Below are 26,335 nucleotides of genomic sequence, written 5' to 3'. Positions count from 1 at the left end.
TTTGGTCTTGGGCCTCGGGCAGGCCGCAATTGCTGCGGTCTTGTTAATTTGGGGACGCACCTGCCCGTTGCCCAAGTGGAAGCCCAGATACCGTACTTCCACCCGCCCAATCGCACACTTCTTCGGGTTGGCTGTGAGACCCGCTCGCCTCAGCGACCTAAGGACGGCCCTTAGATGTTCGAGGTGCCTCGGACAGTCATTGCTGTAGACGATGATGTCATCGAGATAAGCGCCCGCATAGGTGGCGTGGGGGCGGAGGACCCTGTCCATCAGCCGCTGAAACGTAGCGGGTGCCCCAAACAGCCCAAACAGAAGTGTAACGAATTGGTGTAAACCAAACGGTGTGGAAAAGGCCGTTTTTTCTCGGGATAGTGGAGTCAAGAGGATCTGCCAATATCCCTTTGTCAAATCCAGTGTCGAATAAAAGTGAACCGTGCCGAGTCGATCGAGCAACTCATCAATACAAGGCATTGGGTACGCGTCAAATTTAGACACCACGTTGACTTTTCGATAGTCCACACAGAACCGGACCGACCCGTCGGCCTTGGGTACCAAGACGACCGGGCTGCTCCAGTCACTGTGGGACTCCTCGACGATGCCCATTTCGAGCATGGTCTCAAATTCTTCCCGAACCACCTTTTTTTTTTGTGTTCGGGTAGCCTGTAAGGGCGGCTATGCACTACCACCCCCCGGGGGTGTCTCTGTGTGGTGCTCTATGAGGTTAGTGCGACTGGGCAGGGGCGAGAACACATCCGAAAACTCGGTCTGCAACTGGGCGACCTCCGTGAGTTGGGTCGGGTAGAGGTGGTCTCCACAGGGGACCGGAGAGGTATGTGATGCCAATGTCCCTTTTTGAATCTCCGGCCCCACCTCTGCCTTCTCCAGAGCCACCGACACCAACGCCACGGGGACCTCCTCATTCCAGAGTTTAAGCAGATTGAGGTGGTAAATCTGTAGCGCCCCAACCCTGTCCGTTCGCCTCACCTTGTAGTCGATGTCCCTGACTCGCCGTGTGACCTCAAAGGGTCCTTGACACTTGGCAATTAATTTGGAGCTCGACGTGGGCAACAGTACGAGTACCTTATCTCCCGGTGTGAACTCCCTAAGGTGCATACCCTTGTTGTACAGGTGGGCTTGCCATTCCTGGGCCTGCCGCAAATTCTCCTGGGTTAGGTGGGTGATCGTGTGGAGTTTTGTGCACAGGTCCATAACGTATTGAATTTCATTCTCACTTTGTGAAGGTCCCTCCTCCCAATTTTCCCGCAGCACGTCTAGAATGCCGCGCGGCTTACGCCCATATAATAATTCGAACGGGGAGAACCCCGTGGAGGCTTGGGGAACCTCTCGCACTGAAAACAACAAGGGCTCGAGCCACTTATCCCAATTATGTGCGTCCTCACTTACGAATTTTTTAATGATATTCTTGAGGGTGCGATTGAACCGTTCAACTAAACCGTCCGTTTGTGGGTGATACACGCTGGTGCGGATTGGCTTAATCCCCAATAACCCATACAGTTCGCGCAGTGTCCATGACATAAACGTGGTGCCTTGATCAGTCAGAATCTCTTTCGGGATTCCAACTCGGGAGATAATGCGGAAGAGCGCCTCTGCAATACTGCGTGCTGAGATATTGCGGAGAGGCACTGCTTCCGGGTATCGCGTTGCATAGTCTGCCAGAACTAATATAAAGCGGTACCCTCATGCTGACCGATCTAATGGCCCGATGAGATCCATCCCAACTCTTTCAAACTGGGTCTCGATTCAAGGTAGAGGGCGCAAAGGCGCTTTCGGAATGGCCGCTGGATTTACTAATTGGCATTCGCGGCACGCTGTACACCACCTACGAACATCGCCGCGAATCCCCGGCCAATAGAATCGGGCCATTATTCGGGCTAGTGTTTTATCCTGCCCTAAGTTTCCAGCCATGGGATTAAAGTGAGCCGTCTGGAATACTAATTCCCGGCGGCTCTTTGGAATTAAAAGTTGTGTGACTCGCTCTTTTGTCTGAGTGTCCTGTGTCACTCGGTATAATCTATCCTTCATAATTGCGAAGTAGGGGAAGGACGGGGTGGTGTTCGGCTGGAGCGTTTGACCATCGATTACTCTCACTTGGTCAAACGCATGCCGCAGAGTCTCGTCTCACGACTGCTCTAATGGGAAATCTGTGAGGGATTCCCCAATAGAGAGAGGAGGGGCCGGCGGCTCCTCACTCTGACGCGGGGATGATGTAGATGGCTCTGTGACAGCTGCTCCTGCCAAAGCGACACCGGGACCTCCCCCTGTTAAATGGCAGGACCCACTCTCTACTAAGCGTGTCATTAAACCCCGAAATCCCGGCCAATCAGTCCCCAAAATTATAGAGTGGGTAAGGCGAGGATTAACCGCGGCCTTCACTATAAATTTTTCCCCTCGGAAAAAAATGTGGACTGACACCAAAGGGTAGCTGTGAATGTCCCCGTGCACACACAACACCTTCACCTCCTGTGCTCCCCCCAATGCCTCATTTTGCACCAGGCTTTGGTGAATTGAGGTCTGATTACAACCAGAATCCACCAAAGCCTGATATGTATCCCCTTGGATACTCACCGGTATGCGATACGCTCCGGCCCGATCGAGGGCGGCTTCTGGCGCGTCGGGGATCTGAACCACCACGCCCACCTCCATTGCCGTGCACTGCTGTTGGAGGTGGCCTGGTTCCCCGCAGCGCCAGCAAACCAGCCCGGGCTTCCTCTCTGCACCGGTGTTCTGGGACTCACTCACCTGAGGGGGGGGAGAGACAGACACAGAAGGGAGAAACGGGAGGGCACCGCAGGTGCGGCAGGCTGGCTGGGGTGGCGCCGGCCCCCGCCTCTGCGGTGGGGGAATGGGGCGAGGATGGGACACAGGAGGAAGGGGAGAGAGAGAGAGAGAGAGGAGAGAAGAGAAGAGGCAGTCTGCTGTCCTACCACCGGAACAGCTGCCAAATGGTCCTCCGCCAGCTCAATGGCCTGATCCAGCGACGCCGGGCGGTGGCACTGGACCCACTCCGCGGTTCCTGTCGGCAAGCACGCAATGAACTGCTCCAGCACCACCTGATCGATGATCCCCTTGGCGTCGCGGTTGTTGGCCCTCAGCCACCGCCAGCAGGCGTCCCGGAGTTGCTGGCCAAATGCGAATGGCCGGCCAACTTCCTCCAAGCGCAGAGCGCAGAAGCGTTGGCGCTGCTGTTCGGGTGTGCACCCCACATGCTGGAGGATGGCCCAGTGAAGGTCTGCGTAGGCCAGCCGGCAATCGGCGGGGAGCTGTAGCGCGGCCAGCTGTGCCTCTCCTGTTAGCAGGGGGAGAAGGCACACCGGTCCATTGGCCACCCCGAGGTCTCCGCGACTTGCTCAAAGAGTGTGATGAAAGCCTCGGGGTCATTCTGCGGGCCCATCTTTGTCAGGGTGAGGGAGGACAGGCCCGTGGTGGAAGCGTCAGTTGTCCCCGCCGACGCGAGGAGGTGCCAGAACGCCTGTCCGTCCTCTTGCTGGGCCAACACCATGGCCTTGAAGCGCTGCTCCTGTTCCTTACGGAGCGTGACTAGTGCCTGGTGCTGGCTTTGCTGGCCTGTGGCGAGGGCATGGACCAGGTCGGCGAACGGGGAAGACTCCATGGGGCAGTTCGGCATGGGTGCTCCACTCCCGGATTTCAGCACCACTGTAGCAGTTCGTGTGGAAGGGTGGAGCACAGAAGACGGCAGGACAGAGATCAGGGTCAAAATAGGGCTTTATTGCCACACTTTTCAGTCTAACAATTTTTCCCACTCAACAAACACACACACGACTGGTGTCTTGTTCGGGCTGAGCTCTCTGCTCTCCCTCTTTAAATAGGGCGTGGTCACTGGGAAGACACACAAACACAGGTTAATTGACGTCAGGTGTAGTGATTCTGCCACTTACCTTCCCTGACTCCGCCCTCCTGTCACAGACCGGCGCTTGACCACTCCCCCGCTGCCACAAGGACCTAACAGCAAGTTGAAAACATGTCTGAACAAGTTCGTGCCTGTGTTATTTGTGGCAGTAACACATCAACGTTGCATTTCTTGCCCAAGATAGAAGAGCTGAAGAAGAAATGGTTGGAATTTATCTTTGGAACACCACCAGTGAAGTATAATGCAATGTTAGTACTGTGTTCTGATCATTTCAACCACAGTGACTTTTCAAACTTTGGTGCCTTCAGTAGTGGTTTTGCTTCGAGGTTGTTTTTAATACCAGGATCTGTACCGTCAAGACGATCGACCACCAGCTCACAAGCTGTAAGTAAAACATGAACTTTTTGTTCGAAGGTTTTTGTTACAAAATAGCATGTTCATATTCTCCACGTTAGCATGTATGACATGGTCATAAGCTAGGCAGGGATGAGAGTTTTCCGCTTTTCGGGCGGATTTCTGCTTTTTCTGAGTAAAAAACGACCTTTTTATATTATGCCAAATCTGTTGAGTGTTTTTTATTAATTTTGGGGGGTTGGGGTATGTTCCTTCATGCTGTTCAAACTTTATTAACTCCAACAATGTTTACACATTATTTGTAAGCCGCTATCTTTAGTCTCGTTTAAATCTCGTTGAATGTGATGTAAAATTTGTGTTATCTACATTGTTGGTCAAAACATTGATGTCGAGAACATAATAGCCAATCAAAACAGTTTTTACAAAGACACCCACATCCACTTGTTCTGACCCACTGGAGGTAGCGTCACAGTGCTGTTAGCCAATCAGAGGTAACACGTTTACATGTCATGAATATTAATAAGAGCTGAAATCCTGTCGTTCTCCCGCCACCCACTCCTCCACCAAACTAGAACAGCCTGAAACAGGAGAACCACAGCATTTTTTTTTACCAAAACCGGCTCACAGGGCATTCATTCATACTAGAGTCCACCGCACAATTAATGAAAAAAACGATGCAATGAGACCTTTAAGTACATGCTTTGAGTATCTGTACTTTATTCGAGTATTAATTTTTTTGGCAACTTATGACTTTAACTTCACTGCATTTGAAAGACAAATATCGTACTTTTTACTCCACTACATTTCTATCAAGGTCCTCATTACTATGAAGTGGCTTTGAAAGTGGACGCTCTTTTCTTTTCTAAAACCTTATTGTTTTTTTTTCACAGGTGACACTGAGACAGCCTATCAGTCTTGACTAATCATGTTAAATAATACTGCGGAGAAATCATTGATCTTGATTTTATCCAGTTTAGGGTCAGGTCACATCCACAGACTGGATAAACTCAAGATCAATGATTTCTCTGCAGTGTTATTTAACACGATCAGTTGATGGCACAGTGGAAGGAAACGGTTCTTCTGGGGAATGCATGCGCTCATGACTATAGCTAGAACCCATGTTTCAGTTTTCTGAAAGGAATAAAGTTGTTTTGTTTTAAATGTTTGCTTTGTTTGCCTAAAACAGAGCACATCACAGCCTACAAAAACTTGCCGTCTGACCTGCGGAAGCATATTGATGTATGTAAACGTTTTATTCCAAGAGAAAGCTTGCAATGAAGTTGTCTGTGCTTTTAGAGCTAGTGATAATGTTGCAATAGCTATGCAGTCTGGTTAGTCAAATGACTTTCTCTGGATTTTCCCACCAAGTTGCCATAGCCTTGTCCGTTATCACATAGCTAGTTAACTTGGACACTGTTAGTTAGCATGTAAAAATGGAATTACGTGAACATGAATAACATTAACTTATCTGAAGTCCTTTCAGAATTGTTTTAGCATAATCTTGCCAAATAACCAACATGTAAAAATCTCGTTTCTAGTAATGTCAGCTACCCAATATGATTCTGAGTTGGAAAAGATTTTGCTAGCATGGCAGGTGGCGCTTCACTGACAAGCTAGCTTAACGTTAAACCACCATGTTTCCACAGGCAGATTCATATGTGTATGAATACATGCGTGCACATGCACGCTCACATGTGAGATGGACAGTATTGTACTTGTCAGTCACAACAAATCGCTGGAATTTTTTGTTTTGATGTCAGATGATGGTCTTGTACTTCTTTGTCTTGCTTAAAGCAGTGTTGCTGTTGGGCAGTTATTAAGCTAGAGGTGTGGACCTGGGTTTTAATCAGGTTGGATTGTCCTTTTTATTTACTAAACAAGCTGTATTTACAACTATTCCACTGTTTTCCTGATTAACATACATATACATGTGTGCACACTCTGCCAGAGCTGGGTCAGAACACTACAATGCTGCCTTTTGGGGGTGGGGAGGAGTGTTACAATAAATAAAAACAAACAAAAAACATGAATGACAATGGCTCTTTTTCAGTTCAGTTGTGTTTCATTTTGTAACATTCTACCAGGCGTTTATTCTCCAGGTTCTACAAGCTAGTCAGTAAATCCAGTCGGTTGCTTCCGAGGCATTAGGTTTTGTAAGCGCTGTGGCAATAATACAGCAATGCATTGACAGAAAATGTACTTTGAATACTTAAGTATTTTTAAAAGCAAATACTTCAGTATTTTAAGTAAAAAACTCACTGTACAACTTTCACTTGTATTGGAGTAACATTTGACCAGTGGGATCTGTACTTTGACTTAAGTAATGAAGTTAGGTACTTTGCTCACCTCTGACAGAGAGTCCACTTTAGAGTCAATTTTGTCACATATGTCTGTTTTTTAAAGCTTGCAGGGCATCTGTAAATTTAGTAATGCTTAGGGCATCCCCCTCCATGGTAACCGCTCCACTCGCATTACCATTAGCATTACCTTCAACCACACTTTTTCCCGACAGAGTGTCTTGTTTTGCACGGCTAGTTTTTGGCTCTCTAGAAAGAGAAGAATAGAAATAATAACTATTCAGCATGAAGATTCACAACAGCCAGTCAATTGTTCACTAAGAGACACATCTCTTCACTAAAGTGCGGGTTTGGTTAATTGTTTCATGTCAAAAACACTCTGTGCTATGTGACCATCATAGACTGACCATCTAACATTAGCTGCTATCAACCTCAGACACTCCTATATCGCTAATCAAAACTCAAGAGACTGAGGGCACTGTAGCGCTTGGGAATTGTAGTCTGTGGTGGCCATGTTTGAAGGCTGCCACAAATTGGCACTCTTCATGACACTGACGCAGATTTTTTGCATATTTTCTAAATATTTAGCTTTACACTCAGTGAGCAATTTAGATTTAACATTTAGATTTATTTTTATGTACACACATTAACCATTATATATAGAATATTTTACACGAATTTCTATCTCAAATGAAAGAAAAATGAGCTAAATGTAAGGAAAGTAAGCTAAATATACAACATATGTCAGCTATAAAACTGTAAGTGAATTTTTACATTTACAGTAGTGTCCCATATTTGGTAATTTTTGTTACTTTATATGAAGTAACATTTGCAATAACTGACTGTATCAAATATTGAGTTGATTTGCCTCGCTAGCAAATTATTTCATTTCCTCTGAACTTCAAGTGAAACAAAGTCAGATCAGAAACACCTGTGCACACACTCATGCTAGAAGCTTGTTGCACAAAGACTGGACTTGGGGAGACAACTTCAGGAAATCAAGCTCCAGGAGGAGCTTCTGAAATACTTCAAATGTGTATTTTATCTTTGGTGGGTAACTTACAGTAAGTTCAGTGCATAAATAAAGCACATGAGCAGAAGGCAAGCCTTTGTCACAGATCTACAATCATCAAGAACAAGGGACAAATTAATTATGTGGGCCCACTCCTCTTTGACTTCTGGCCATCCGGGAGAGACACATACACACCAGTTATTGTCTGGCAGATACTGGTGGGAAAATATGCTATCAGATATCCATAGGTTTGTCTCCTCGTGCACTACCTGTTCAAAGTGCAAAACACCCAAAACTCTCCCTGCCAGTAAACTCATGTCCTTGCCTGTCCCTTCTCATCCATGGTCACATATAGCAGTAGACTTTGTTACTGACTTGCCCCCCTCACAGAACTACATGGTCATTCTGACCATTGTTGATAGGTTCTCATGAGAAGTGAGATTTATTCCCTTCGTTAGCCTACCTACTGCCTTTCAGACTGCTGTAGCCCTTTTTAACTATGTGTTCTGTATATTTGGTATTCCAGGAGATATAGTATCTGACTGAGGGCCTCAATTCACCCCTCATGTATGGTCAGCATTCTTTGAGAGACTGGGAGTTAATGTTCGTCTCACCTCTGGTTACCATCCCCAGTCTAATGGTCAATGTGAAAGGGTCAACCAAGAACTGGGAAAGTTTTTGAGAATGTACTGTCACGATAATCAAGCCGACTGGTCAAACTACTTGCCCTGGGCCGAAATGGCCCAAAACTCATTAATCAGCTCTGCTACGGGGCTCACACCCTTTCAATGTATGCTGGATTACCAACCCCCCTTAATGCCATGGCATCTTCCAAGCCCTCTGACAACCTAACCATTGACGGTTGGATGCAACAGAGCGAGCAGACCTGGGAACAGACCCACCAGCGGATCGAGAACATCCTCAGCTGAAACAAGAGGCTGGCGGATTGTCATAGAGGTGATGCACCTACTTACCTCCCTGGGAACCGAGTGTGGCTGTTGACCCGGGACTTCAGGTTTCCGGAGGGAGGTAGAAAATTATTGCCCAAATACATTGGTCTGTTTAAAATTCTCCAGCGAATGAATGAGGTTACTTATAAATTAGATCTGCCTGTGCATTACCATGTTTCATGTATCTCTCTTGAAACCTGTTGTCTCAGGTCCGTTGGATGAGGCCACACCTGATGTCGCACCCCCACCTCCGGTGTACGTGGAAGTGGTATGCTGTCTGCTGGTTGCTGGACTCCAGAAGGAGAGGAGGGATTCTGCAGTAGCTAGTGGACTGGGAGGGCTATGGGCCCGAGGAGCGTAGCTGGGTTCCCGCACGAGATATCCTGGATCCTGTGTTGGTGGAGGAGTTCCATCAGTGTCATCCAGAGAAGCCCACACCTCGGCCTTGGGGCCTTCCCAGGTGCCATGGGTCCAGCCCTCCTGGCAGTCTGCTCAACAGTGGTCCCAGAGGTTGTCCATGGCAACAGCCCTCTGTCCAGCACCATGGCAGTTCTGATGGCTCGTTCAGGAGTGTTCCCGGCAGCGTGGGTGGCAGTCGTCGTGGTCGTTCTAGTCCCTCGGCCTTCTTGGACTCCTTGGAGGGGGTGTACTGTCACGCTTCCGGGCTCACCCAACACTCAGGACTCCACTTCCCACAATCCCCCTCACACACCAGTCACTACCACGTGCACTCCATCAGCCAACCCAGAACCACTTCCTAGGAATGGTTCCCCTGAGTTCTAATCACCATCACCTGTACCTTTTTGTTTGTCTGTATTTATACCCCTTTGTTTGTTTTGTTTGTTGCACAGTATTTCCTCTACATTTCATGAGCCTACTAAGCATTATTATTCTGATTGTTTGCCTGTTCATGACCCTTTTTTCCTTCCGTTTTTTTTTCTTCCCGTTTCGCCTAGCCCTTGTGTTTGTTTGCCTGTTTCTCTTGCTTCCCGGTTTTTCGATCCTCGCCTGTTTCCTGATTCCGATTTGCCTAGCCCTTGTATATTGATTGCCCATGTCTACTGATTCCTGGTTCTTGGACTATTGCCTGTTTCCTGACCATGATTTGTCTAGCCCTCATTACTGTTTTGGATCTCTCGGTATTGACCTGGCCTGGCTTTTGTACATTGTCTTTTTTCATTGTTGTCATTAAAACCTTGAGTTCATTCACAATCTGTGAGTGTCTGGTTTGTCACAGCCGTGTTACACATTTGATAATCTCAATTAAAAAGGGCAAGTTTTCCCCCCACACAATGGCATGAGTTACTGACCTGTAGAGATCTGTGTACAAATATTAAGGTTAGATTAATAAGTTGAAGAACAGACATGTTTACCATGGACACAAGAGTAATCAGAAGATGTAAAAAAATTACCTGGTAGTCTTTGATGAGCTCCTCTGCAGACTTTCCAAAGAACTCCATCAAGCAGCAAATGATGGCATCTCGTCTACTTTCTACTTGTTCCTGTTTATACAGACAAGTGAATTATTGGGGAGAACACTCTGCAATTATAAGTTCACTCATGTATAAAGAGACAGAAGGACACATAATGTTGCGTTATTACCAGTGCAACAAAACAAGGTACCAACTAGGTGTAAGGATTCAAATCAACATTCGGCTGTGCAAAAAGGTTGGGGGGTGAAAGTGTTCTGCTTTATAAGTTCTACAATGAATGCATGAGCATGAAGTGAGAGAATATTTACATTCAGTGACCCCTCGAATATAATTGCATCCAATAAATTTTAAACACTTTTTAATGTGTCAGTGTCTCAAATTACACAGAATAGATTAATTTTAATATTCATTAAAATAATGTTTTTCTCACATCCCACCAGCCGTGAGCTACTGTATCACTCAGTGTGCACCTCACGGACTAATTCCATGCACCTGTTCCAGATTAAAGTGCAATCAGCGCACACTCATAAGGATGCTGAACACAACGAGGCTTTCGGAAGTAACCGCTCCATTCACTCGTGTCTGACCTTATCGAGCCTTTGTTTGTGTTATTACTCTGGGTTTTGACTAACGGTTGGATTTTGGCTTTTTTCTCTCCCTCTGCTCACCTCTCTGTACATCACATGACCCTTGCTTGTCTTCCAATTGTGATTCTGCCTCATGCTTTGGACTTGTATGCCTGCTTATTGTTTTTATAATAAACACAGTCTTCCAGCAATTACATCCATCTACCGCCACTTACATGACAGTTTTATTGACTTAATATACAAACCTTTCCAGCAGATCTTAAGGTCAGATGACTGCATTGACTTGAGCGCCTTTTTCAGTTGCGGTATAACTGCAGGCAGACCCGAGTGCTGATGTATGATTTTTGACAGGGGTTTTGTATGGAGAGATGATGAGTGTGGTATAATTCTGATATTTTTTGAGGGTTTTTTATATTGGCTTTGACTGAAAACTTTTCATGCAGGTGAAGTGGAGGTTAAATATTCCATGTGTTTTCATTATGTTTGTCGCCATTTTACGAAGTTGGTTTTCCGCTAGAATCATGTTGAAGTCCTGCATGTTATCGCTGTAGTCACGTGGTACATCAAATATGGCTTCCCCATAGCCACGATCATTTCTGAGCAGCAGTAAATGTTTTCCTCATTTGCAATGCAGGAAACTCTTTTGATAAATAGGCCTAATGACGCTGAACTCTCACAGACTTTGTGAAGTAATGCACTCGGTACTCTTTTGTCTGACCTTACCAAGCCTTTCTCTTCCATTGTTATTCTGGTTTCCCGCTTGCGTTTGTATTTTGGATTCTGCCTTTTGTCTCTGTCTCATCTAGTCTGTTTGTGCCTTGCATGACTTTTGCCTGTCTTCTGGTTTTTGATTCTACTTTACGTTTTCGACTTGCATGCCTGCTTGTTGTTTTTATAATAAACACACTATCAGTAATTACATCCGTCTCCAATCCACCTTTACATGGCTTATACTGTAATATTTCTCATGAACTCATCTATGATTTATTCCAAGCTGCATGAAATATAAATAGGTCAAGTGCCATGTTCTGTTGTCTGTGAAGATTCTCAGTCATCCAGGTCATGGTAAACTCATTATCTCTAGCCGCTTTATCCTGTTCTACAAGGTCGCAGGCAAGCTGGAGCCTATCCCAGCTGACTACGGGCGAAAGGCGGGGTACACCCTGGACAAGTCGCCAGGTCATCACAGGGCTGACACATAGACACAGACAACCATTCACACTCACATTCACACCTACGGTCAATTTAGAGTCACCAGTTAACCTAACCTGCATGTCTTTGGACTGTGGGGGAAAACGGAGCACCCGGAGGAAACCCACATGAATACGGGGAGAACATGCAAACTCTGCACAGAAAGGCCCTCGCCGGCCACGGGGCTCGAACCCGGACCTTCTTGCTGTGAGGCGACAGCGCTAACCACTACATCACCTTGCTGCCCGTCATGGTAAACTGTGGGTGGTAAAAGAGAGCAACTGGACTTGCTTGAAGATTCTTGAAGACGTTTCACCTCTCATCCAAAAGGCTTCTTCAGTTCTGTCTGACTGGTAGGGAGCATCAGGTATTTATCCTCTCATGGATGAAAAGCTCATCTAAGGCCAAGTTTACATTAGACTGTATCTGTCTCATTTTCTTCGCGGATGCACTGTCCGTTTACATTAAAACGCCTGGAAACTCCGGGAAACGGGAATCCGCCAGGGTCCACGTATTCAATCCAAATCGTGTCTGGTCCGGTGCTGTGTAAACATTGAGAATACGCGGATACGCTGTGCTGAGCTCTAGCTGGCGTCGTCATTGGACAACGTCACTGTGACATCCACCTTCCTGATTCGCTGGCGTTGGTCATGTGATGCGACTGCTGAAAAACGGCGCGGACTTCCGCCTTGTATCACCTTTCATTAAAGAATATAAAAGTATGAAAATACTGCAAATACTGATGCAAATACTGCCCATTGTGTAGTTATGATTGTCTTTAGGCTTGCCATCCTTCCACTTGCAAGTGGTAAGTGACGCGCATGCCCGACATGCACTGAGATCACACACACAGCGGCTCAGTCCCAAATCACTGCTCGTGCGCTATACTCGCGCGCTCTGTGAGCTGCGCAGGGCCGGAGTGCGCACCCTCCAGAGGGCACTCGCTGTTCAGGGCGGAGTGATTTGGAGCGCAGGATGCCTGCGGAGCTGAGCGTATCCGTGTATTGGTGTTGCTATGTGCACGCGAATCGTGTATTGGCGTTGCTGTGTGCACACTAATCGTTTTAAAAATGTTAATCTGATGATCCGCTGATACGGTCTAATGTAAACCCCACCTAAGGAGTCATTGAGTCATCCTGTTGGTGTGGGTCACTGGGGGCTGGTTGTGAACGGCCTTGAGAGTCGTTAGGATGATCAATGGATTGCCTGTAAGGGTGATCAATGGAATGCTGATTCTCTCTGTCCTCCAGTGAGTCACTGAAAACAGCTGGGTTTTGGTGTGCATTCAGTTGTCTGGGAAGGGTGCCAAGGACTGCATTGTAGGTGGCTGATAAATGATGTCTTAGACCCCCACCTCTGTTCAGTGATGGCCATTCCAGGTTGACAAAAATGGCTTCTTTAACTCCTCGCTCATACCAACGATCCTCTCTGGCTAAAATGCGTACGTTGCAATCCTGAAATGAGTGTCCTTTGTTGTTAAGATGAAGGTAGACAGCAGAGTCCTGGCCATATTCTGTTCTTGTCATGATCCGCCCTGGACTTCCACTCCGGAGATTTACTACTGTATCTCCCAGTTCAGCGCAATCCGGATCCGGGATGGGACTTCCATTTTGCCGGCATTCACTTCCTGGTCTGCTCTGCTGTGTATAAATAGGCCATTCTCAGAAGGGGACTTTGCCAGAATGTCTTGTCTGTTTCTCATGTCATCTCTGTGCCATTTTTTGCTTCTTGATTTTTGCTCTCTGTTTTGCCTAGTCTTATCCACAGTTTTTTATACTCATGTTTTGTCTTTTTTTTTCTTGTTTTTTGCACTATGGTTGTTGTCTGAACTATTTTTTTCATGTTTTTTCATATTAGCACTTGGTCTTTTTCTACCTTGTTGTTGTCTGGATTATTTTTGCTATTTTTATTTGTTGACTTTTTTTTTTACTTTAACTAAATCATTTTTTTTATTCATTGGATTTTCTGGTTTGTGTTCTGCTATTGGATCATAACTCACCACATCTCGCCACCCTTAACAGTACGTTCTGGCCAACATGGATCCAGCGGAACTTAACCATTTGAGAATGGCTATGCAGCAGCAAGGAGCCCTCCTCAGGACCCACCAACAGGAACTAAGGCAGATCACCCAGAACCTGGCCACCCTGTCTGACTCACTCAACCTCCTAGCCACGCAACTCCAGCACTCCCAAGCCATGCCTACCCCTGCTGAGCCATCTCTTTCTTCACCTCCCGCCACCGCCGCTCTCCACAAACCAAGACTCCCTTTGCCTCAGCCCTACAATGGAGAACCAGGTACCTGCAGATCTTTTTTGTCACAGTGTTCGCTGCTCTTGGAGCTCTAACCTCTGGCTTTCCCCACAGAACGCTCCCGGGTAGGGAATGGGGGACGGCGGTCTGGGATGCCGACGCGCCCTGTTGTTCCAGCTTCAAGGAATTCTCTGAGGAAATAAGTTGAACATTTGACTGCTCTCTGTCTGGCCGGGAGGCGGCAAGAGTGCTCATGGAGCTGCGGCAGGGGTCCCGATCTACCTCGGATTATGCCATCAAGTTCCGGATGTTGGCAGCATCATGCGGTTGGAACGAGAGTGCCCTGGTTGACGCGTTCCTATATGGCTTATCTGACGCCATCAAGGATGAACTTGTCTCGCAGGAACTGCCGTCAGACCTCTCCAGCCTGATGGACCTGGCCAATTGTATTGACGCGCGGGTTCACAATGGAGGAGAGAGAGGAGCTGCCACAACTTCAACCCCTCTCCACCACCCGCCTCGTCCGTCGAACCCATGCAAGTAGATCAGGTATGGGTGTCAGCTGAGGAACAACTGCGCCGATGGTGCACGGGGGCTTGTTTCTACTGCGGTCAGCAGGGACACATCTGCTGAGTCTGCCCGCTAAAAGGACGAGCCCACCAGTGAATCGAGGGGCCCTGGTGGGCAATGCTCTGAACCAGTCCCCTGCTGACTGGCCGTTGCTCCCTGTTATCACTCTCAACAACCAGCATCACCATCTTCAGGCGCTTGTCAACTCGGGGGTGGACAGGAACCTGATCTGCTCCACCACCGCCAAGGATCTCGGAATCCTGTTACTCGCCCTCGAGGTCTCTCTCACTGTCCTGACACTCAATGGCACTGGCTTGACCACCATCACTCACCTCACCACTCCGCTCACCCTAAGGATTTCAGGCAATCACTCCGAAACTATAAAACTTCATGTCATGAACAACCCTCACGTTCCTGTTATTCTTGGATTACCCTGGTTGATGCAGCACAACCCCCACTTAAACTGGACTAACCACACCATCTTAGGCTGGAGTCCTTCCTGCCTGGCCTCCTACCTGAACTCTGCTCTGCCTCCTGCCAAACCACCTCAGCCCTCAGCCAGTGAGTTTCCCGACCTTTCTCATGTGCATCCGGAATATCTGGACCTCAAGCCTGTCTTCAGTAAGACCCGAGCAGTGTCCCTTCCCCCTCATAGGCCCTATGACCATGGTATCAACCTCCTGCCAGGGATGGTGCCACCCAAGGGACATCTCTACTCTCTTTCCCCCACCGAGAGACAAGCCATGGAGAAATACATCACTGAGTCTCTGCCAGCTGGGATCATCCGCCCTTCCTCCTCCCCAGCAGGGACAGGATTCTTCTTCGTGGAGAAGAAAGTCACTCGACCCCTGCATTGACTATCGAGGTCTCAACGCCATCATAGTCAAGAACCGCTACCCACTACCGCTCATGACTACAGCCTTTGAACTACTCCAGGGAACTGAGGTGTTCAATAAACTAGATGTAGCGTGAATCGCGTGTGGGTGGAGCACAGAGGACGGCAGGACAAAGATCAGGTTGGTTTTACGGCTTTATTGCCACACTTTTCAGGGTTGCAACACAGTTTCAATAGCGTGAGAGAGACACACACACACACACAGCGTCTCGTCCGGCTCTCCCTCTGCTCTCGCTCTCCCTCCTTAAATAGGGCGGTTTACTGGGGAGAACACACAAAACACAGGTTAATGACACTCAGGTGAAGCGATTCTGCCACTTACCTTCCCCAACTCCGCCCTCCTGTCACAGACCAGTGCTTGACCACGCCCCCGCTGCCACATACCCCCACCGCCCGACTCAGGCCGGGCGCCCGTCCGGCCCGCAGCCGACTCCCCCCCCCCTTGACGGGAGAGGAAGTCCGCCACGACCATCTGCGCCCCCGGCCTGTGGACCACCTTGAAGTTGAAAGGTTGGAGCGCCAGATACCAACGGGTGATCCGCGCGTTGGCATCCTTCATGCGGTGGAGCCACTGGAGGGGCGCGTGGTCCGAACAGAGGGTGAAAGAGCGCCCCAGCAGGTAGTAACGGAGGGCGAGGACCGCCCACTTGATGGCCAGGCACTCCTTCTCGATAGTGCTGTAGCGCCCCTCACGCACTGACAGCTTCCGGCTGATGTACAACACTGGGCGGTCCTCTCCCCCCACCTGCTGGGACAAAACGGCCCCCAGCCCTCTGTCCGACGCATCCGTCTGCAACACAAAGGGGAGAGAGAAGTCAGGGGAGTGCAAAAGTGGCCCCCCACACAGTGCAGCCTTTACCTCAGAGAAAGCCCGCTGGCACTGCTCCGTCCACTGGACCGGATCTGGCGCCCCCTTTTTTAGTGAGGTCAGTCAGCGGGCTGGTGACGTCCGAATAATTAGGTATGAACCTACGATAATAGCCAGCCAGCCCCAGGAACTGTCTCACCCCCTTTTTGGTCTTGGGTCTCGGGCAGGCCGCAATCGCTGCTGTCTTATTAATTTGGGGACGCACCTGCCCGTTACCCAAGTGGAAGCCCAGATACCGTACTTCCACCCGCCCAATCGCACACTTCTTCGGGTTGGCAGTGAGCCCCGCCCGCCTCAGCAACCTAAGGACGGCCCTCAGGTGTTGCAGGTGCCGCTGCCAGTCATTACTATAAATGATTATGTCGTCTAAGTAAGCGGCCGCATAGGTGGCGTGGGGCCGGAGGATCCGGTCCATCAGCCGCTGAAACGTAGCGGGCGCCCCAAACAGCCCAAACGGAAGTGTGACGAACTGGTGTAAGCCGAACGGTGTGGAAAAGGCCGTTTTCTCCCGGGATAATGGAGTCAAGGGGATCTGCCAATATCCCTTCGTCAAATCCAGTGTCGAGTAAAAGCGAGCCGTGCCTAGTCGATCAAGCAGCTCATCAATACGAGGCATTGGGTACGCGTCGAATTTAGACACCGCATTGACTTTTCTATAGTCCACACAGAACCGGACCGAGCCGTCGGCCTTAGGAACCAAGACCACCGGGCTGCTCCAGTCACTGTGGGACTCCTCGACGATGCCCATTTCGAGCATGGCCTGAAGTTCTTCCCGAACCACCTTTTTTTTGTGTTCGGGTAATCTATAGGGTCGGCTACGCACTACCACCCCCGGGGGCGTCTCTATGTGGTGTTCTATGAGGTTGGTGCGTCCGGGCCGGGGCGAGAACACATCCGAAAACTCGGCCTGCAACTGGGCAACCTCCGTGAGTTGGGTCGGGGAGAGGTGGTCTCCACAGGGGACCGGAGAGGTGCGAGATGCCAATGACCCTTTTTGGATCTCCGGCCCCAGCTCCGCCTTCTCTGGAACTACCGACACCAACGCCACGGGGACCTCCTCATTCCAGAGCTTCAGCAGATTGAGGTGGTAGATCTGTAGCGCCCCCTCCCTGTCCGTTCGCCTAACCTCATAGTCGACATCCCCGACTCGCCGTGTGACCTCGAAGGGCCCTTGCCACTTGGCGATTAATTTGGAGCTCGACGTGGGCAACAGGACGAGTACCTTATCTCCCGGAGTGAACTCTCTAAGGCGCGTGCCCTTGTTGTACAGGCGGGTTTGCCGTTCCTGGGCCTGCCGCAAATTCTCCTGAGTTAAGTGGGTGAGCGTGTGGAGTTTTGCGCGCAGATCCATAACGTATTTCATTTTTGCTCTGCGAAGGTCCCTCCTCCCAATTTTCCCGCAGTACATCTAAGATGCCGCGCGGCTTACGCCCATACAGTAATTCAAATGGGGAGAACCCCGTGGAGGCTTGGGGGACCTCTCGCACTGCAAACAACAAGGGTTCGAGCCACTTATCCCAGTTACGTGCGTCCTCACTTACGAATTTTTTGATAATATTCTTGAGGGTGCGGTTGAACCGTTCGACTAAACCGTCCGTTTGTGGGTGATACACGCTGGTGCGGATCGGCTTAATACCCAATAGCCCATACAGTTCGGCCAGTGTTCGTGACATAAACGAGGTGCCTTGATCAGTCAGAATCTCTTTCGGGATTCCGACCCGGGAGATGACGTGGAAGAGGGCCTCTGCAATACTACGTGCGGAGATATTGCGAAGAGGCACCGCTTCCGGGTATCGCGTTGCATAGTCCACCAGAACCAATATAAAGCGGTACCCTCGTGTTGACCGATCTAATGGCCCGACGAGATCCATCCCAATTCGTTCAAACGGGGTCTCGATTAATGGTAGGGGGCGCAAGGGCGCTTTTGGAATAGCCGCTGGGTTTACTAACTGGCATTCGCGGCACGCCGTACACCACTTACAGACGTCGCCGCGAATCCCCGGCCAATAGAATCGGGCCATTATCCGGGCGAGTGTTTTATCCTGCCCGAGGTGTCCCGCCATGGGATTAAAGTGAGCCGCCTGGAATACCAATTCCCGACGGCTCTTTGGAATTAACAACTGGGTGACACGCTCCTTCGTCTGAGTGTCCTGAGTCACTCGGTATAACCTATCTTTTAAGATGGAGAAATAGGGGAAGGTCGGGGTGGCATTCGGCTGGAGCGTTTGACCATCGATTACTCTCACTTGGTCAAACGCGTGTCGCAGAGTTTCGTCTCGCGATTGTTCCAGTGGGAAATCCGCGAGGGATTCCCCAATAGAAAGAGGAGGAGCCGGGGGCCCCTCACTCTGTCGCGGAGATGACGTAGACGGCCCTGCGACCGCAGCTCCAGCCAAAACGACATCGGGACCCCCCCCGGCTAACCGGCAGGACCCACTCTTTACTAGGTGTGCCATCAACCCCCGGAATCCCGGCCAATCAGTCCCCAAGATTAAAGAGTGGGTAAGGCGAGGATTAACCGCCGCCTTCACTATAGATTTGTCCCCTCTGAAATGTATGTGGACCGACACCAACGGGTAGCAGTGAACATCCCCGTGCACACACAACACCTTCACCCCTTGTGCTCCCCCCAATGCCTCGTCTTGCACCAGGCTTTGGCGGCTCGAGGTCTGGTTGCAACCCGAATCCACCAACGCCTGATAGGTCGCCCCTTGTACACTTACCGGTATGCGATATGCTCCGGCCTGATCGAGGGCAGCCTCTGGCGCGTCGGGGATCCGCACCACCGCCCCCACCTCCATCGCGGCACACTGTTGCTGCAGGTGGCCCGGTTCCCCGCAGCGCCAGCAAACCGGCCCGGGCCTCCCCTCTGCAGCTGTGGACTGAGGGTCACTCACCTGAGGGGGGGGAGAGACAGACATAGAAGGGAGAAACGGGAGGGCACCACGGGTGCGGCGGGCCGGCTGGGGTGGGGCCGGCCCCCGCCTCCGTGGTGGGGGAATGGGGCGAGGACGGGACACGGGAGGAGGGGGAAGAGAGAGAGAGAGAGAAGAGGAGAGAGAAGAAGACATCCGTTGTCCTGCCGCCGGGACAGCCGCCAGATGATCCTCCGCCAGTCCTACGGCCTGATCCAGCGACGCCGGGCGGTGGCACTGGACCCACTCCGCGGTTCCGGCGGGTAGGCGGGCGACGAACTGCTCCAGCGCCACCTGGTCGATGATCCCCTCGGCGTCGTGATCTTCGGCCCTCAGCCACCGCCAGCAGGCGTCCCGGAGCTGCTGGCCGAACGCAAACGGGCTGCCGACTTCCTCCATTCGCAGCGCGCGGAAGCGCTGGCGCTGCTGCTCCGGCGTGCGCCCCACGCGCTGGAGGACAGCCCGGCGAAGGTCGGCGTAGGCCAGCCGGTGGTCGGCGGGGAGCTGTAGTGCGGCTAACTGCGCCTCTCCCGTCAGGAGGGGGAGGAGGCGCGCCGCGCGCTGTTCCATCGGCCACCCCGAGGCTTCGGCGACCTGTTCGAATAATGCGATGAACGCCTCGGGGTCGTCCTGCGGGCCCATCTTAGTCAAGGTGATGGGAGATGGGCCCGCGGCCGGGGCGCTGGGGGACCCTGCCGACGCGAGAAGGCGCCGGAACGCCTCACGGTCTTCTTGTTGAGCCAGTACCAGGGCTTCGAAGCGGCGCTCCTGCTCCTTCCGGAGTGTGACGAGCGCCTGGTGCTGGCTCTGCTGGGCCGTGGCGAGGGCGTGGACCAAGTCCGCGAACGGGGAGGATTCCATGGGGCTGCAGGACAGGTGCTCCACGGTCCCGGGTTTCGGCACCACTGTAGCGTGAATCGCGTGTGGGTGGAGCACAGAGGACGGCAGGACAAAGATCAGGTTGGTTTTACGGCTTTATTGCCACACTTTTCAGGGTTGCAACACAGTTTCAATAGCGTGAGAGAGACACACACAGCATCTCGTCCGGCTCTCCCTCTGCTCTCGCTCTCCCTCCTTAAATAGGGCGGTTTACTGGGGAGAACACACAAAACACAGGTTAATGACACTCAGGTGAAGCGATTCTGCCACTTACCTTCCCCAACTCCGCCCTCCTGTCACAGACCGGTGCTTGACCACGCCCCCGCTGCCACACTAGACTTGCGCAATGCCTATCACCTAGTCAGGATCAGGGAAGGGGACAAGTGGAAGACAGCCTTCAACACCACCACAGGCCACTATGGGTACCTCGTAGTCCCTTTTGGCCTGACTAATGCACCTGTGGTATTCCAGGCACTGGTTAATGATGTCTTGAGGGACTTTCTTAACACCTTTTTGTCTTTGTTTACCTGGACAATATCTTGATTTTCTCTCGCTCCCTGGAGGAACATTGGGGTTACGTCCGGCAGGTTCTTCAAGGCCTGCTGGAGAATAAACTGTTCGTTAAGGCAGAGAAGAGTGAGTTCTAACAAAGCTCTGTCTCATTCCTGGGGTTCATCATTTCACCAGCCAAGATCCAGATGAACCCCCTCCAGCTGGAGCCAGTCGCTGACTGGCCCACCCCATCTTTGAGATGAGAGCTCCAGCGCTTCCTGGGGTTCACCAACTTTTACAGGCATTTCATCTGCAACTTCAGCACGGTGGCCAGACCTCTCTCAGCCCTGACCTCGACCAAGACCAAGTTCAAGTGGGGGGAGGATGCAGAGAAAGCCTTTTCCAGTCTCAAGCACAGGTTTACCACAGCTCCCATTCTCACCATACTTGATTCTACCAAGCAGTTTATCATTGAGGTCGATGCCTCCGAGTCAGGGGTCAGAACCATCCTATCCCAGAGGGCCAATGACAGCAAGGTCCATCCATGCTCCTTCTTTTCCTGCTGGCTATCCCCAGCTGAACGAAACTACGACATCGGCTACTGAGAGCTACTGGCCATGAAACTAGCCTTGGAGGAGTGGAGGCACTGGCTCGAGGGGTCTGACCTCCCATTCCTAGTCTGGACCAACCATAAAAACCTGGAGTACCTCAAGTCTGCCAAATGTCTCAACTCCCATCAAGCCCGTTGGTCTCTCTTCTTCTCCTGATTCAACTTCATGCTCTCCTACCACCCAGGGTCCAAGAACAGCAAACCCAACACCTTGTCCAGGATGTTCTCTTCCCACCAAGAGGAGTCCAAGCCACCCAAGACTATCCTTCCTCCACGCTGCCTGTTGGGAGCCGCTATTCTAGAAGTTGAGATGCTCGTGCAGAAGGCCCTGGAGCAGGACCCCGGTGAAGGTAACTCCAAGAATATTCCTCATAACCATCTGTTTGTTCCTGGTCATGTTTGAACTCAGGTGCTGCAGTGGGGTCACGGTTCCAAGCTGGCCTATCATCTGGGAGCCGCCCGAACCCTGGCTCTCATCCAGCAGCACTTTTGGTGGCCATCCATCAAGGAGGACGTCCAGGAGTTCATGGCAGCCTGCAACACATGCTCCCGGAACAAGACAGCCAATTGACCCCCTGCCAGCTTACTCAGACCCCTTCCTACTCCACATCAACCTTGGTCTCACATCGCCCTGAACTTCATCACCGGACTCCCCAACTCAAGTGGCAATACATACATCCTCACTGTCATTGACCATTTTTCAAAGACTGTCCATTTCATTCCTCTGCCCAAGCTCCCCTCAGCCAAAGAGACCGCAGAACTACTCATCCACCACATTTTCCACCTACATGGTCTGCCTACCGACATAGTTTCTGACCGGGGTCCTCAGTTCACTGCACAGTTCTGGAGACCCTTCTGCAAACTCATCGGGGCCACCTGTAGTCTCTCCTCAGGCTTCCATCCACAGACCAATGGCCAGGCAGAATGGGCTAACCAGGCTTTGGAGGTTGCACTCAGGTGCATGGTGTCCAGGGATGCTAGTTCTTGGAGCAAGTACCTATCGTGGATCGAATATGCACATCACACTGTCCCTTCCTCTGCCACAGGTCTGTCTCCGTTCCAGTGCTCACTAGGTTACCAACCACCACTGTTCCCCAGCCAGGAGGAGGAGGTCGCTGTACCATCAGCCCAGGCCTTTATACACCGCTGCAGGAGAACGTGGGCATTGGCCCGGAGAAGACTCATTCGCTCCGCACTCGCATCCAAGAAGTAGGCTGACAAACATCGCTCCAAGGCACCCACCTACTGAGTGGGTCAACAAGTTATGCTCTCCACATGCCACCTACCACTTAGGGCCATCTCTCGCAAGCTGGCACCCAGGTTCCTTGGACCCTTCCTCATCAAGAAGGAACAATCCTTCTTCCATTAGACTGGCATTACCACTCACCATATGATGTGTTCACCCTACCTTTCATGTATCACAGCTTAAACCTCTGGTATCTAGTGGTTTGGTTAGTTCATGTTGTCTTACAGTCAATAGATTTTAACAGCACATGCTGTTTCTGGTTCCTCAAAATATAAAAATGAGCAGGTGCAAATAAATTATCTTGGCTTTAAAAACTAGTTTGTTTCAATAGCAAAGGGGGAAAAATTGTCTGGCCAAGTTTACAGTGTTTTTTTGGTGGAATTTTTACTGAGCAAATTTACCAACGTTGAAAGCATGAGAAAAGAGAGAAAGTGAAGGTTGGTCTATTCTTCTAGGAGAAAAAATAAATAAATAAAAATTGAGAAAGTGAAAACCATTTTACAAATTGAAACTGACAATTTCACACATTTTGAAAGATACAAAAATGTTTTATTTGCAAATATCTTAATCACAAGTAAAGAGAACATTGTAAAGTTTTATCGAAAAGCAAATACCATTTTTATTTATTTATTCATTCATTTTGCATGATATATTACATTGTTCAGACGTAAATATTTCATTTCTGCAGAAGTACAGCACCACATAACATGTCTCTCTTGTGTCTCACAGTAGTGTGTGGTATCAGGGCAGATGTTCCTCACTGCTATCACTTTGTGAATGAGAATAAAACCTGGAGTGAAGCTCAGACTTACTGCAGAGAGAAATACACTGATTTGGCCTCCATCAATAACATGGAAGAGATGATAAAGCTGGATCACACACTGAAGAAGGAAACTGCAAAGCAAGCTTGGATCGGTCTACAGAGAGGGGGCACTGGGAAATGGCAGTGGTCTCTGGCAGACCAAACTTTCTACAGAGACAGAGACACGTACAGAAACTGGGAAAGTGGACAACCTGGGGGAACTGAGTTCTGTGTTCCAATGTACAAATCTAATGGCAAGTGGCATGATTACCCCTGTAACTTCTCATTCCCTTTTGTGTGTTATGAAGGTAAGAACTTGCAAATAGATGTTAATACATTTATTTATTTATTGCCAATCTATGGCTTTACATTAAAAAAAAAAAAACAGGATCTGTGTGTATTATTTCCTGTCCTTGATATTTTTCATCTGATGGCAGAAAAGACAGAAATCTGATTGAGTCATGAACGAGTTAATCATGATGTCAATTAAATGTCTTTCAGAAAAGAACACAAATACTGATAGATACATATTGATTAATGAGATAAAGACCTGGAGTGATGCCCAAACCTACTGCCGAGAGAATCACACTGACCTGGTCAGTGTGAGGAACCAAACTGAGAATGAGGAGATCAGGGGAAAGATTCAAAGTTCAAGAAATGAGCCTGCTTGGATTGGTCTGTTTTATGACTCCTGGAAGTGGTCAGATCAGAGTAATTCCTCATTCAGATACTGGAGCTCTACCGGACCCAGTGGAGGTTTGAACTGTGCTGCAGTGTCTGTGTCTGAGCCACACTATTGGAGTGATGCGAACTGCACAGAAAAACTCCCATTCATCTGTCATGAGAGTGAGTTACACGATGGTGTTTCAACAAAGAGCTTTTTTGTTTCGTTTTATTTTGAGTTTTTTAATGATGGCTAATGCTGTATTGGATTGTTATAAACTGTATTCAATACTCTCTGTTTTATAAATACAATAGCAAATTAATCTGTGGATAAAACTTACAAGAAACAAAACAATGAAAATGTTTGTATAAAAACAGAGATATGGAAAAAAAATACCATTAACCTTCGTTTAAGCTCTTATATCCAGATATATTTGTTGGTTTAATGTTCCTCTGCTAAACACAGAGAGGAAAAAAAACAGTGAAACTTTATCTTGCGTTGTAAAAATTCACTTTATCTTTTCTTGAATGTTTGCTTTTTCCAGACAGACTGATCTTGATCAAACAGAATCTGACCTGGCGGGAAGCTCTGAATTACTGCAGGAATCATCATTATGACCTGGTCTCAGTGCGCACTGAGGAGATGCAGCTCTGGGTGAAGGAGGTGGTTCAAGATGCCTCCACTGAACACGTGTGGCTCGGCCTGCGTCACGACTGCACCCAGCGGATCTGGTTCTGGGTTTTTGGAACCATGGTCTGCTATCAGGACTGGGCCCCGGGGACCGGGACATGGAATGAAGACTGCAGCCATGAGAAGAGAAGCGGAGCAGTTCAGTCTGGAGGACAGCAGCAGTGGATCGACCTGCCTCAGAGCTACAAACTCAACTTCATCTGCTCTACCTATGATGGTCAGTCACAATGTTTTTTCGGAATGTGATCTCATAAGCTTTTTCTATATTATAATTAAAATATTTGTCTTTTCTTTGTATGATTGATGAAGAAATGTTTTGAGTGAACATGAAGACTGAAGACAAGCTGTGGTCCACCATCTGTATCAAAATCAGATCTACAGTACTGTCTCATTTTATACTCTTATATACATTATTGATATAAATGTATCCTCTTTATCCAGATGCTTCAACAATTTCTTTTTAATATGCTCAGTCAGTTCCACTCTCTCCATACTGCATGATCTTTTCATATTATCAGAGAACGTTATCTATAATATGCTTGCTTTTCTTACGAATAGAGGGTTTATGGGCAATTAAGGTGAAATCTCTTTGGATTTTTATTCTTCAGTGTGTTTGTTCTGGACATTTTAATTTTTTTCATCTGGGAAACATCCCACATTCAGATCATTTACACCCATGAAGGAAGTTTGGAACACCTCGCCCTGCATACAGTGATGTTAAAATGTTCATTATTGGTGATGGGTATACAGGTGTCATGTGATACATTTTTATTGTTTCTTTTTTTGTGCATTTTTTGTGTATCTGGACAAATGAGCTGGAACGGTCAGCTTCTCGAGACCAATGCCCTTGTGCCACCTGCAGAATTCTGGGGCGAAAAAACACCGCAAAAAAACAGAGAACCAGAGATCGGTTTCACTGCTGTTTATTCACAGTTTTCTCGCCAAAGATGAAATTTTACAGACAACCTTTTATAATAAATTATAATCTCTCTAAACGGCAGCTGTGTTTATGTATTGTCTATCGAATATGTGTGTGTGTAAAATGTGTGTGTGTTTGTGTATGACCTCAGAGAGGGGTGGGTGTAAGGTGTGTGTGTGTGTGTGTGTGTGTGTGTGTGTGTGTGTGTGTGTGTGTGTGTGGATATCTTGTGCTAAGTCAGCAAATCACATCTTAATTCCAATTCCTTCATTCCATTAATATGTATGTGTGTAAGTGAAAATATATCCTGTATACATTTCAGATGTTCTAACAGATATCAACATTTACCTCATGTTCTGATAGAATGTTCCAAAACACGTCTCAAGCAATGTGTCTAGCTTAGACAGAAGGTCACACAGTAACTTACAAGTTACACAGAATTCAATGCCTTCTAGCTGGCATTCTAACTACAATATTAAGAATAAGTATTAAGAATTACTGCCTTCTTGGTCAAAAATAAATATTTACAATTATTTATCCTTACAAAGGAATGAAACCTTACAATATGTGTGTGTGAATGAAACCTTCAATCATAAGCAAAATAATATTCATATCAGCGATTCAGCAATTTCAGCATTTATGCACGTCAAAGCGCGAAATGTTTTTACGACAATTCTACTATGTTTAGTCTTAGCAAAGAAGTGTGTGTCTTCTCCACTGGAGGAAGGTCAGGTTACACAGGGATAGTTTAAAATCACTGTTATAATAAAGGATCTTAAAAAGCTCTAAAATATTAAATCATAAAGTCTTAACAATCCTAAA

General features: G+C 48.7%; 1 protein-coding gene across 1 annotated transcript in view; it reads left to right on the top strand.

The window, feature by feature from the left end:
• Nucleotides 1-25,589, top strand: part of LOC132865947 (C-type mannose receptor 2-like) — a 56,692-nt gene extending 31,103 nt beyond the window's left edge. Inside the window, exons 3-6 of the mRNA XM_060898447.1 lie at nt 23,168-23,548; nt 23,742-24,086; nt 24,449-24,811; nt 24,904-25,589. Of these exons, the coding sequence (XP_060754430.1) occupies nt 23,168-23,548; nt 23,742-24,086; nt 24,449-24,811; nt 24,904-24,914 (1,100 nt within the window). The 3' untranslated portion in view covers nt 24,915-25,589. The remainder of the gene's footprint in view (nt 1-23,167; nt 23,549-23,741; nt 24,087-24,448; nt 24,812-24,903) is intronic.
• The last annotated feature ends 746 nt before the right edge of the window (nt 25,590-26,335 follow it).

The sequence above is a fragment of the Neoarius graeffei genome, chromosome 18, assembly GCF_027579695.1.
Source record: "Neoarius graeffei isolate fNeoGra1 chromosome 18, fNeoGra1.pri, whole genome shotgun sequence".
NCBI classification, from domain to species: Eukaryota; Metazoa; Chordata; class Actinopteri; order Siluriformes; family Ariidae; genus Neoarius; species Neoarius graeffei.
This window is presented reverse-complemented; position numbering and strand designations above follow the sequence as displayed.